The 14,366-nt window shown below is 40.4% G+C and overlaps 1 protein-coding gene across 1 annotated transcript in view; it reads left to right on the forward strand.

The window, feature by feature from the left end:
- The window catches only part of LOC115619177 (zinc finger protein 536-like), a 247,726-nt gene that overhangs the window by 53,877 nt on the left and 179,483 nt on the right, over nucleotides 1–14,366 (forward strand). The window contains exon 2 of the mRNA XM_030511224.1: nucleotides 378–530. Within this exon, the coding sequence (XP_030367084.1) occupies nucleotides 378–530 (153 nt within the window). The remainder of the gene's footprint in view (nucleotides 1–377; nucleotides 531–14,366) is intronic.

A 14,366-nucleotide genomic window follows, 5' to 3' on the forward strand; every position in this document is an offset into this window, starting at 1 on the left:
CCTCTAAAAGCATACAGATTTTCACAATACTTATAAATTAAATAGATTCAGCAAAACAACAATCTAAAACTTTTTTTTTAATTAATAGGAACTAAGCAAAAGAAGAAATCAAGCCAGCTGCTGACACAGCTGTTTCTTTTCTTGTATATTTCACTTCAATATAAAGGTACCATATGCTGCTTAAAATGATGATAAGAAAGATTAAATAATTTAAGACAATAACAAGAAAATACATTAATTGTCAACATTCTGTCAGATTTAAAAAATGAAATAGACAGGTGTGGTATTGACATATTTAAATTTGTGTTATGTTAGCAGTTTTAGTGAGAACTATTTCTGACGTGCTGAAGTGATGTGAGAACATTTCTGTGTTGCAGACATTGGAGAAGAAGCTGGGAGATCTGTAGGAGTCCAGCAGCCAGCTTTACTGAGAGACAGAAGCCTTGGTTCTGCCATGAAAGACTGCCCATATTGTGGAAAAACTTTCAGAACGTCACATCACTTAAAGGTCCACTTGAGAATACATACAGGTGAGAGGAACAAGTGAGTGGAGCACTGTCGACACATGCTGTGTGTGTGGGGTGTTAACGTAATATGTGGCTAGAAGCCTTAATTCCCAGTGTAGATTTGGACTCATTAGTTGGAGAAAGTCTTTGGAGAAAGATATATGACAGTCTTAAATAAAAGCACAAGGAATGTGTTGTTGGATAAAGACCAATTTAATAGAATCATCTTTTCCCAAATGAGGTTATTTCAGTCTCGTTCCCTGCTTCATCACTGTTTCCTTCAATTACCCTTGTCCAATAGGCATAAACCTATTGGTTTCAGACTTACTTATACGAAGTGCTTCAAAGGCCTTCCTTCACATCTGCTTAGGGATTCTGTATGTTTTTCTCAGTTACTATTTTTGTTCCATTTAGCACGCTCATTTTTAACCTCTCACTGTTCATATGAATGCATCAGCTTCATGGACCTGCCTTTTTTTTTTTTCACTAGAACTCACCCAACTTAGTACCTGTAAGTAGTAAAACTCACCATGTTTTATTTTAGTAGCAATCACATTTTTACCCTACTTACTATTGGTCTACATTCTAACTTTATTTTGGTATGTCATAGAATCATAAAATGATAGAATGGTTAGGGTTGGAAAGGACCTTAAGATCATCTAGTTCCAACCCCCCTGCCATGGGCAGGGACACCTCACACTCAACCATGTCACCCAAGGCTTTGTCCAACCTGGCCTTGAACACTGCCAGGGATGGAGCATTTACCATTTCTTTGGGCAACCTGTTCCAGTGCCTCACCACCCTCACAGTAAAGAACTTCTTCCTTAATATCTAACCTAAACTTCCACTGTTTTAGTTTGAACCCGTTACCCCTTGTCCTGTCGCTACAGTCCCTAATGAAGAGTCCCTCTCCAACATCCTTGTAGGCCCCCTTCAGATACTGGAAGGCTGCTATGAGGTCTCCACACAGCCTTCTCTTCTCCAGGCTGAACAGCCCCAACTTTCTCAGCCTGTCTTCATATGGGAGGTGCTCCAGCCCCTTGATCATCCTCGTGGCCCTCCTCTGGACTTGCTCCAACAGCTCCATGTCCTTCTTATGTTGAGGACACCAGAACTGTACACAATACTCCAAGTGGGGTCTCACAAGAGCAGAGTAGAGGGGCGGGATCACCTCCTTTGACCTGCTGGTCACGCTTCTTTTGATGCAGCCCAGGATACAGTTGGCTTTCTGGGCTGCAAGCGCACACTGCTGGCTCATGTTAAGCTTCTCATCAACCAACACCCCCAAGTCCTTTTCTGCAGGGCTGCTCTGAATCTCTTCTCTGCCCAACCTGTAGCTGTGCCTGGGATTGCCCTGACCCAGGTGTAGGACCTTGCATTTGGCTTGGTTAAGCTTCATAAGGTTGGCATCAGCCCACCTCATGAGCGTGTTCAGGTCCCTCTGCTCTGGATGGCATCCCTTCCCTCCAGCATATCAACCAAACCACACAGCTTGGTGTCGTCGGCAAACTTGCTGAGGGCGCACTCAATCCCACTGTCCATGTTGCCGACAAAGATGTTGAACAGGACAGGTCCCAACACTGATCCCTGAGGGACACCACTTGTTACTGTTTTCCAACTGGACATTGAGCTGTTTACCACAAGTCTTTGCGTGCGGCCATCGAGCCAGTTCTTTATCCACCAAGTGGTCCATCTATCAAATTGATGTCTCTCCAATTTAGAGACAAGGATGTCATGTGGGACAGTGTCGAACGCTTTGCACAAGTCCAGGTAGATGACGTCAACTGGTCTGCCACCATCCATCAGTTCCATAGCCCCATCATAGAAGGCCACCAAATTGGTCAGACAGGATTTCCCCTTAGTGAAGCCATGTTGGCTGTCACCAACCACCTCATTGTATTTCATGTGCCTTAGCACGCTTTCCAGGAGAATCTGCTCCAAGATTTTGCCAGGCACAGAGGTGATACTGACTGGTCTGTAGTTTCCTGGGTCTTCCACCTTCCCCTTCTTGAAAATGGGGGTTATATTGCCCTTTTTTTTTTCAGTCATCAGGAACTTCACCTGACTGCCATGATTTTTCAAATATTATGGACTTGATACTAGTAAACCACAACCACTCCCTTTAGATTATAATACCTTCTTTGCTTAAAAGTACATATGTGCATGGTAAGGTTCATGTAGAGACACGGTATATGTTTAAGAAGACTTACTCTATCCATAATTAAAATCTGACATACAGTATTGATATCCTCAGATCCTGTTGACATCACTATAAATTCAGTTTGTGTTCACTATGATGCAGTTTTCTTCCAAGTCTTAGGTATTGTGGTAGGCTTTGGGAAAGTATGCAAAACTGTACAATTAGGAGACTTCTCTTTGGAAAGGGACATATTGAGCACTGTAATTGTGGAGTCATTTTCATTTTACACCATTTAAAATTATTTTCAGAATTTTCCTGCTGCTTTTCTAATTGATAGGTAAAATAAATTGCATGAAGAAATACTTTCCAGTTATACCTTCTGCTTGAAAAACTTCACTTTCAATTTCTACTTCACTGAAGTACCAGATAGATAAGCAGTATTTTCCTCCCTTCCCAAAATCAGCATTCATGTTTCTGCCATTCGCTTCCACAGATGTAATATACTTAATGTTCGGTTTGCAAATGTGAAGCCTGATTTTGAAAAATCAGTGAAGGCTGAAAGTGAAGGCTGAAAATTATTTAAAGAAAAAAATGTTGTTGAGATGGGAAAGTTTGTTTATTTTTGTTTATTCTTTTTTTGTCAGATTGTGGAGTAGGACTATATATACCTCACTGGTTTGATCTGAATTTTAAATTTTGGCACCCTAATGTAGTTTTGTCTAATTGGATTGGATATCATTTAAGGCAGGAATATTCTGTGTGTTGGACTTTGTGAAAACCCTATTTATTTGCTCTATTTATGTGCTTCCTAACGTAGTAAAAGTAAAGTTGTTTTATTGGAAAATAATCTTGTAACTATGAGGTTTAAACACTGATGTTTTTACTATCGGAGATGTGAAGAGAAATTCTTTAAAATAACCTGAGGATACTCACCTCTCCCCTTTGCTTTATTATATAGTGGTCATTTTGTTCTTGTTTTAAAGATGGCAGTGATTACACATTTGGTATTTGTGGCTTAGAACTAATGGAAAGTAAATTAATTGCAATGGAAATATTCTATAAAACTTGCATATTAAAACTAACTAAACAAAATTAAAACAAGGAAAAAATAAACCATGTATAAAATAACAACAAAAAAAGAAAACGTCATACAGACTGTTGAAACAACATTCGCAATAAATTTAAAAATTATTATAATTTAAAAATATATAAAGATCAATTTCCATTAGATTGAGAATAAAGTATTAGTAAATAATGAGAAGAGTATGTTTAAATGGAGCAATGTTTTACATATTGGAAATAATCTTAATAAATATTATAAAAATGTAAATTAGCAAATTACTAGAGTTATTAAATAAAAATTAAGTTGCTTTGCAGTAAACAGAAATGATATAATAGATACCACTTATTAAACAAATACCAGTTAGCTCATACTTATCAGGGACAGTTTCCTGCCTTTTATGTCACACTGCCTTTATTAGTCGCCTGGATCATATAACTGACTGATAAAAAACACTTTACTGCGTTTCTCCGCTACATTAACTCAATTACTGTTCTTGTAGCACCTGTTTGTTAGAGATGAGTTAAAGCAGTTCAGAAGTCAGGTTCCTTTGAACATCTGTGTGTTTGGAGGCACACAAGTAGGTTGGTTTGGTATTCATGCCAAGGCAAGACCCAATGTCTGATCCAGCCAGGAGGTGCTTCTGTGGCAGTTGGCCCAAAAAAGCTAGAGAAGCCATTTAATCCCCCATAAGAGGAAGCTGTGCTCTGTTTTAGAAGAATTAGCTAGTGGCCTGGGTGGCTGCTTTTTTCTGTTGGATATTTCATGGTTGCAACCTTGTCCACACTGAGTCTTCATTTCTGTGTAGTTTGCTATCATATAATAAGCTTCTGAAGGAAAAAAAATGAAATCAAGGTTTTATTTAGACTGTTGAGTCCCAACACAAATTTTTTTAGAGGATTTTTCTTCTTATGTATTTCAATGATATTCAACCAGGAAGAGCTTTAAGAGGAAGATGATTGATAATATATCATTTCTGATTGTTCCCATATGATAACAAGAAATGGGCATAATTATGTGAAATCGGTTTCTCCTCTTTCTTGCTCTAAAAACATTTGAAGGACAAGACAGTTCCTTAGTATGACCCTGAGAGAAGAGAGGAAGGACTGTCAGGGCAAAATGCTTCAGAGCCTTGGGGTTTAGAAAGGACAGACAGAACTCTTGTAGCCCTCCTAGATGACTTCTTTATGTTGACCGGTGGATAGAGATGGACTGTATGGTCCTGCTTCTTCAGGGCTACCTACTTCAACTCATATAAACTCACTGTGTGAAGAGATGCAGAAACAAGGGCAAAGTGTGTCTGTACACCAGTAGTGCATAGTAGATATGTGGGTGGACTGGCCCCTTTGTGATTCAGCTTCCTGATTATAAAATATATAATACAGCTGAGAAGCTTATAACACTGAAGGCTAAGAGATGTTCAGAGTTTGTGAAAAAGAAAACCATCTAAACATCTCAGACCCATAATATGCCATAAGCAGATGCTTCCGGAGTTTCCATTTTTCCCCTCTGGGTGCAGCAATTTAGGGTTCCTTCATTCAGGGAGCTGAACAACATCTTTATGTTCTTGAGCACTCTCAATTCCCACTGAAATAAAATTGATGGGTGTAGTTTTTACTTTACAGGCCAAGGCCTTTGGACTGCACAGAAACAGTGTAAAAAAGAATAAAAATTCTTATGTTCAACCTTTGACAAGAAATACATTATGTAGGAGGTGGTTTCAGAGTAGCTCTAGCACTTTTTTGCACCTTGTGTTAGCCTTCAGAAGCTGCTGCAGACATAGACCAGATTGGGTTTGTGTGGTCATTAGGTGCTCAGGTCTATTCCCAGTCTAACTGGCACAGTTAAATGCCTTGAGTAATGAAAAAAGAACAACGTACATGAGCATAGTAGAGCCCTGAAGAAGATTTGGGTTGTGCTAAACAGAAGAAGCCTAAGAAAGAGGATAGGAAGAAAAAACTTGGCAGGGCTGTCTACATTGACTGAGAGTATGTTACAATATCTATGATACACATCTTAAAAGTATTAGATTTATTATATACATTAAACAAAGTGAAGTGCAAGGTCCTACACCTGGGTTGGGGCAATCCCAGGCACAGCTACAGGTTGGGCGGAGAAGAGATTCAGAGCAGCCCTGCAGAGAAGGACTTGGGGGTGTTGGTTGATGAGAAGCTGAACATGAGCTGGCAGTGTGCGCTTGCAGCCCAGAAAGCCAACTGTATCCTGGGCCGCATCCAAAGAAGTGTGACCAGCAGGTCAAAGGAGGTGATCCTGCTCCTCTACTCTGCTCTCGTGAGACTTCACTTGGAGTACTGTGTACAGTTCTGGTGTCCTCAACATAAAAAGGACATGGAGCTGTTGGAGCGAGTCCAGAGGAGGGCCACGAGGATGATAAGGGGGCTGGAGCACCTCCTGTATGAAGACAGGCTGAGGAAGTTGGGGCTGTTCAGCCTGGAGAAGAGAAGGCTGCATGGAGACCTCATAGCAGCCTTCCAATATCTGAAGGGGGCCTACAAGGATGTTGGAGAGGAACTCTTCATCAGGGACTGTAGCAACAGGACAAGGGGTAATAGTTTCAAACTTAAACAGGGGAAGTTTAGGTTAGATATTAAGGAAGAAGTTCTTTACTGTGAGGGTGGTGAGACACTGGAATGGGTTGCCCAAGGAAGTTGTGAATGCTCCATCCCTGGCAGTGTTCAAGGCCAGGTTGGATGGAGTCTTGGGTTTAGTGCGATGTGTCCCTGACCATGGCAGAGGGGTTGGAACTAGATGATCTTAAGATCCTTTCCAACCGTAACCGTTCTACGATTCTATTATTTACAGTGTTACTACATTTTCCCTTGGAAATGTGACTAGCCAATTCTAAAACTTGCTTAGATGAACTTATGAAATACAGTAAAAATGGTGCTGTTTTAAATGAATTCAATTCATATTTTCTTCCTAAAAAAAAGACTGTCTGTTACCATTCTCTGAAGGCGCTTGTAGTGGGACGAGCAATATGAATAATTAAGGAAAATGGATATGTGTGCTCCAAGAGGAGACAATTTTGGTACTGAACATCCTTTATTCTTACATTTCTAAGATGAACTAAAAGGACTTTTAATTTCTCTAGATTTCTCCAGATTTCCCATCCTTAACATTGTACAGCATTCCTTTTCTTCTGTCTTAATGACATCCCAAACTTTCATTGAAAATGGTTGATTGAATTTAAATTTCCTTAAAAGTTTAAGAGGTAATGTTACAGTATAAAATTTCCTACCAAACACTAAGTAGGGAAATATCCATTAGTGAAATTAACTACAGTTTCTAGGTAGCTAACAATGTGCAGTATACAGTAGGGCATGGCTAATGAACACTGCAGTGGGTGGTATTTCATTATACAAATTAATGCTCACATTTTAATGGGAAAGTCACGTAATGAATCTCAGCTTCAGTGACAGCAATTAGAGACACAGATTGTCCCCTTCTGGACAAGGCACTGTTTAGCCATAAGCAGCTGTGTAAAAAGTCTTCAGGTTTACAACATATATATATTCTTTGGGGTAATTAGTGTACAGTTTATATTATTGTACTAAATCTTCCCTGCGAAGTAACAACTGTACTTATCTCTCTGCATTTTAACTAAGTAAAGACATGTAAAGAGACTAAATAAATATTGCAGATGAGATATAAGTAAAATATTCAATTATAAAACTTTATATAAATTAAAATATTTTATTGTAATGCCTAGTGCACAATCGAAAAATCTTTAATAAATGGAGTCAAAAGCATCACAAGTCTGTCCTTTCACAAGGTAGGGGTAGTTTCATCTTATATAATAGAGAAAAAACACTAGTAAGGGAAAGTGGTAAAGACAAGAAGTTAACTAGTATTTCTGACAAACAGATTGTGTGGTGAAACATGTTCAGGATCCAAAAACAATTCTACAGAACCTTTGATATTCCATTTGATTTAAAAAGTGTGAAGTGAATGATTAGAATGATAAAAGAAATTACTGTGTAAGAATAGGCATAATAATGAACTAATTAAACCATACAGCAATTCATTTCTAAAATATCTACTGCACAATGGATAAAATAGGTTATCAATAACTGTTTCAGTGGTAAAATAAAAAATGATGGAAAATGGTTTTAATATTTTCATTAAGCAGTATTCTCCGGAATTATAAGATGTTCGATTTCATTTGTTTTGCATGAAAGAAAACTATAGCTTATTTAGAAATGCATAGGCTCAAATTGCAACTCACATTGTCCCTGAGTGACTGTCAAACCCTCACTGCTGGCTGCCAAAGCATGAGGTGTTGGGGTTCTTGTACTGATGCCCAGCCCTCACTGTACTGAAAAATTAATAGAGAAGCCCACAGCACTAAATATAAACAGATATTTAAGAAGTACAGAGATTTGATAAGGGGAACTAAAAGTAATAGTAAAAATATGTATGTGGCTATTAGGGTTATGGAGAACTGGGTAAAATTCTGTAGATCTGGCAGGTTTAACAATTGGTGTCTTGCTAATACTGGACAAGAATGGATGAAGAATTACCAACCATACTGTAGAAGACTAAATACTCTTCTGTTCTTAGAAAAAAGTATGATGGGTTTTATAAGTATTTTCCAGTGATACGGTTCTGCCATTAAGTGATGAGGCTGTTATGCTGTAGCCCGCTACATTTTAATATTTTTTTAGAATGAATGAGACTGGTTAAAGTCTTAAAAATCCAGGCTGAAGAGCTCTATGATTCATTAAAGTTCATTTAAAAAAATAAGTCTTGGAACATGGAGCAAGTTCCAGAGCATTTGTAGTAGTAAAAAACTATCTATCTTTCCTGCTATTTCCAAAAAGAACGAATATGAAGACCTTGAAATTATAAATGGACTACCCTGACATAAGTTTTGGGTAAAATTACCAAATGAATTTGTTAACTAATTAAGAATTGGCAGCATAGATGATTCAATTTTGTTTTATGAAAATAAGTTTTATTACATTTCTCTTTCTCTCAAGGTTTTTGAAAGTAGCTTATTCTATGTGACAGTCCCTGCCCCCCAAAAAACAGTATACAGAGATGAAGTGGCACATAAACTGGCAGTTCCACAGCAGTGCTTTCAGCTCCATCTATTTAGTATTTCATCATTATTTGGAAGAGTATATAAAATCACTGTTGATCAAATTTACCAATGGCACAAAAAGGGGAAGATGCTAAAAATCACGAGGAGGCACTGATTAGTCACTTAGTCAAGTGGGCTCTTTTCAACGATATGAATTTTAAATCAGCAAAATGAAAAGGAACAAATACTAGGGGCATTGATGAACTGGGCCTAGGATTATGGTAAAGAAGCAACAGAGTATGAGCTGTTAGTTGATTGCTATAGCTGTGGATGTAAACACAGTCTTGGACTGTACGAGATTAATATAGAGTTGAAATTTCATCAAAGCTTTAATGGGCACCTATAATTTAAAAGGACAGTGAAAAATTGGTAAGGGTATTCCACTCAAGAGTGGGAGAAGGTGAAAGGTGACTGATTTGCCATCTGCAAGTAACTTCCTTAGGGAATAGATCTTTGTATTTAAAAAACCTGTTTAATCTAGCAGGGGAAAATGTAGCAATGTTCAGTAGTAGGAAGCAGACTCTGGACAGTCAGTGTCTTCTTGCAGTCCAATGATTATGGTGGTGGTGGTGAGCTGTGTCCAGATCTCCTCTGCTGAAAGGAAGCTCTCTCAGTGGAGAGACCTTCAAGCAAAAAAATGTATTAACTTCAAGGCTTAGCAATTCAGAATAAGAGTATGCCCAGTGCTTTAGATGGAAGGTACCTTAGAAGTACAAAATATTAATAGTATTTCATAGAGTCATAGAATAGTTAGGGTTGGAAAGGACCTAAGTCCTGATGAAGCATCTAGTTCCAACCCCCCTGCCATGGTCAGGGACACATCGCACTAAACCCAAGACTCCATCCAACCTGGCCTTGAACACCGCCAGGGATGGAGCATACACAGCTTCCTTGGGCAACCCATTCCAGTGCCTCACCACACTCACAATAAAGAACTTCTTCCTTATATCTAATCTAAACTTCCCCTGTTTAAGTTTGAACCACTTACCCCTTGTCCTACTGTTGCGTGAAAAAGGGTAAAATAATTTGGCAGAAAATAAACCCCCTTGCTTTCCAGCTGATCCTCAGATATTAGAGGGGCTGGGTGCGGCTAGGCTTAGATTCTGAGTGATGCCCAATTTGCCACTATCAGTCCGGTTGCATTCAATATGTTGAATAATCACGATTCCGGATGCACTAATAGTGCACTGCACCTTCAGTCTAATCGTGCTCACGAACTAGCACAGCCACACTGAGGGAGCTGGTCGCGTTCAGTGAGAGATTTACAATTAGCTACTTAAACAGTGCAGTTTATTAAAGCAACAGATACAGGTTCTTGTGGATTGCCGGTGATAAATACACTGTCTGCAAAGGCACGTGCAAATAATAAAGTATACAACCGCGTGACAAAGTTATGAATAATACAGCCTGGCTTTAAAGTATAAAAGTAAAAAGTAACTCTATATAGAGATTCCTAATTTTCCCGGGGAAGCACTGGATACAGTGCAAGTCTTACCCAAAGGCGTCCCTATGGGGGGGGAAGAAAGGTCCAGCCCGTTGACCGGTCCCAGGAGTCGAGAGTAGTCTGCTGATGGGGTTTTCCTCGGCTCGTCCACGATGATGTCTTCCCTAAAGCCCCCCACTTTTTGGGTCATTTTTATAGTATTTTTCGCTTTCAAGGTGGAGCTTGAGTGACTCTAGTCATACATACCTTTATTGTTATTGGTGTAAATTTTCCTCGCTTCGCTTTTAAAGGTATATGCCACAAAAAATTCAAAGAGCATGCTCAAAGAGGGGTGGTCTCACTTTGGAGGTGGGTAGCATTGGAGGTGGAGGTGTGTTTTCGTATTAAAATGCATTATAATGAAGCAAAGTTCACACAAAGGACAGCATTTTGTCAAAAGATGACAGGCCGTTGGCTCAGGGCAGCAAGTATGCAGCTTATCAGTTTTAAGTACCACCTAGTTCCCATCTCTGCTGGTGTTGGGACAGAGTTTGGCCACAGAATCTCCACTCTGCTCCATCCTCCGCCAAGCAATGTTGCCACGGGAACCGCTGTGGAGTGAATTCCTGGCATACCACGTGCAGCTGCAGCTTAACCTGAAAGTCCATTTTTCCTTTATGTGTGAGCAATGCTACATTTTTAAATATAAGTTTAATTTCTAAATCATATTCAGTAATTATCCCACACCTACCGCTACAATCCCTAATGAAGAGTCCCTCCCCAGCATCCTTGTAGGCCCCCTTCAGATATTGGAAGGCTGCTATGAGGTCTCCACACAGCCTTCTCTTCTCCAGGCTGAGCAGCCCCAACTTCCTCAGCCTGTCTTCATACAGGAGGTGCTCCAGCCCCCTTACCATCCTCGTGGCCCTCCTCTGGACTCGCTCCAACAGCTCCATGTCCTTATGTTGAGGACACCAGAACCGTACACAGTACTCCAAGTGAGGTCTCATAAGAGCAGAGTAGAGGGGCAGGATCACCTCCTTCGACCTGCTGGTCACACTTCTTTTGATGCAGCCCAGGATACAGTTGGCCTTCTGGGCTGTGAGTGCACACTGCCAGCTCATGTTCAGTTTCTCATCAACCAACACCCCCAAGTCCTTCTCTGCAGGGCTGCTCTGAATCTCTTCTCTGCCCAACCTGTAGCAGTGCCTGGGATTGCCCCGACCCAGGTGTAGGACCTTGCATTTGGCTTGGTTGAACTTCATGAGGTTGGCATTGGCCCGCATCACAAGCGTGTCAAGGTCCCTCTGGATGGCATCCCTTCCCTCCAGCATATCAACCGAACCACACAGCTTGGTGTCCTCGGCAAACTTGCTGAGGGCACACTCAATCCCACCGTCCATGTCGCTGACAAAGATGTTGAACAAGATCAGTCCCAACACCGATCCCTGAGGGACACCACTCGTTACCGGTCTCCAATTGGACACTGAGCCTTTGACCACAACTCTTTGCTTGTGGCCATCCAGCCAAATCTTTATCCACTGAGTGGTCCATCCATCAAATTGATGTCTCTCCAATTTAGAGACAAGGATGTCATGCGGGACAGTGTCGAACGCTTTGCACAAGTCCAGGTAGGTGACGTCAACTGGTCTGCCCCTGTCCATCAGTTCCGTGGCTCCATCATAGAAGGCCACCAAATTGGTCAGGCAGGATTTCCCCTTAGTGAAGCCATGTTGGCTGTCACCAACCGCCTCATTGCTTTTCACGTGCCTTAGCATGCTTTCCAGGAGAATCTGCTCCAAGATTTTGCCAGGCACAGAGGTGAGACTGACTGGTCTGTAGTTCCCTGGGTCTTCCACCTTCCCCTTCTTGAAAATGGGGGTTATAGTACCCTTCTTCCAGTCATCAGGAACTTCACCTGACTGCCATGATTTTTCAAATATGATGGACAGTGGCTTAGAACTTCATTTGCCAGCTCCTTCAGGACCCGTGGATGGATTTCATCAGGTCCCATGGACTTGTGCACATTCAGGTTCCTAAGAGGATCTCGAACCTGATCCTCTCCTACAGTGGGCCTAAGGTCTTCATTCTCACAGTCCCTGCATCTGCCTTCCAAGTCTTGGGTGGTGTGGTCAGAGCATTTGCTATTGCATTTCGTCTAGTTAGCATATTTTAACTCACTTATACCCATTTTTACATCTACTTACTGCTTTGCGCAGCTCCTGCAGGTTTTTATCAGCATCAGTGCAGCCTATATTGCAAACTTCTCTTCATCCCTGCAGAAGTAGTAAAACAATGGTTAACATAGTGCCTGCAATGCTGGGACACCCTTTTTAATGGTGTCACTTTATGTGCAATGCAAACACACACTGAACTATCATTAGAATAAAAGGAAGTGCTCAATATAATTGTGTTAAAGATTTCTATAAAGGCATAGGAGATGCTGAGGAAGAGCTTTTCACTTAAGAGGAGTGTGAAAAGTAAAAAATGAGAGCTTTTAACCTTATAAAGTCTGGTACTTGTTTTTAACCAGTTGTGTCAGAGTTCACTAGTGACTGGAGGGACAAACATCAGAATAACAGAAAACAGCTCAAAACTATGGCAGTATGTACCTGCTGTAAAAGCAGCATTAATATTTGCCCATGTTCTGTCTGGCAGCACAACTGTCGGAGTTTGCACCCTCCCCAACAGCCCTTCAAACATATAGGCAGCCAGTGTCCTCTGTCTCCTTGTCCTGGCCCTGCAACCCCTGCAGTGGGTGGGTGTGCTCAGGCTCCCACCTGAGACCAGGGAAGCCCAGGCAGGAGTGATCCATCTCAGTGTAGTGATTCTTGCTCATCAGTAGGAACTGTTCGTTTTTGCACTGCTCCCACTGAAATGCAGCCCCTACTTCTTGTTGGTGGAGCACCAGAACTTAATGAGGTGATTGTGGAAGACTCAGAAGTTGCACTGAAATGTTTGAATGTGATTTCTTCTGTTAAGCTGTGTGGACCCAGGTCTAAAGCATGAACCATGCTAATTATTACTCTTCCTCTGCTGAACACCTCTTGTTTGAGGTGCTGCACTTTTCTAAAAAGGTTGATTAACATTGTTGATGTAAAGTTCTCATGTTAGGATTACATTATAGATTTAGAATTTCCACTGCTTGTAATTTACTTCAGCCCCATCTGAATCACAGCAAGTATCCAGCCAGGTTTCTGGTTAGCAAGCCTGCTCACGCAGTGCTATGTGGTCATTTGAGCAACCTGGTCTAGTGGAATGTGTCCCTGCCCATGGTAGGGGGTTGGAACTAGATGATGTGTAAAGTCCCTTACAACCCAAACCATTCTATGGTTCTATGAGTGTTCTGATGTTACATCTCATGAGTAAATTCCTGTGATCAGTGAGAGGAGCAGCTTCCCAAGTATTCACCAGCCTTTCAATTGAGCCTGTAGTTTAAATACCAAAAGTTTGAAAACCTTTCAATTTTGTTTTAAGCAGATTTTGAGGTTATTTGAAGAAGGGTAACTTTCCAGCTGGTTTGGTGAACTTCATATTATTATATAACATTTTTGCTGTGGAGGAAGTTTTCAAAACAATTATTTCCATTATACCATTTGGAGAAGTCTTGCCTTTCTCTTTTGGATCACATAGGGAAAAAGCTACGTAGAGAAAAAAGAATATTCTTCTTGTTGAGATCCCTCATAGAAATAATTGCAAATATTGACAGCTCACAGGTCTTTCAGGTTCTTGCCACTTTTAGTGAAGATTTCCATACTTCTTCCTTTAAAAGGAAGTCTGCATTGCTAACAATCTGCAAAAATTTAGGTATACGTTTGCTTAGATGTACATTCTTTTTGGATATGTCTATGATTGCATGTGAGTATTTATTATACATGTAATATATTCTACCTCTTTTAAAGTATACGAAGAACACTAAAAGTTTAGAGTGGGATTCAAATATATCTTCAATTAATGGAAATCACCTTATATGTTTTAAAACTCTATTCAAGCTAATCCTAGAAAAGCACTTCCGGTAGGTAAATTGCACATTTTACTACTCGAGCATTAGAAATGCCATTAGTACAAATTTAAAGGACTGCAAAAAACAGTAGATAATGCTAATTTCAAATACAGAAACTCGATATATTTTG

Source organism: Strigops habroptila, chromosome W (assembly GCF_004027225.2).
Source record: "Strigops habroptila isolate Jane chromosome W, bStrHab1.2.pri, whole genome shotgun sequence".
NCBI lineage: Eukaryota > Metazoa > Chordata > Aves > Psittaciformes > Psittacidae > Strigops > Strigops habroptila.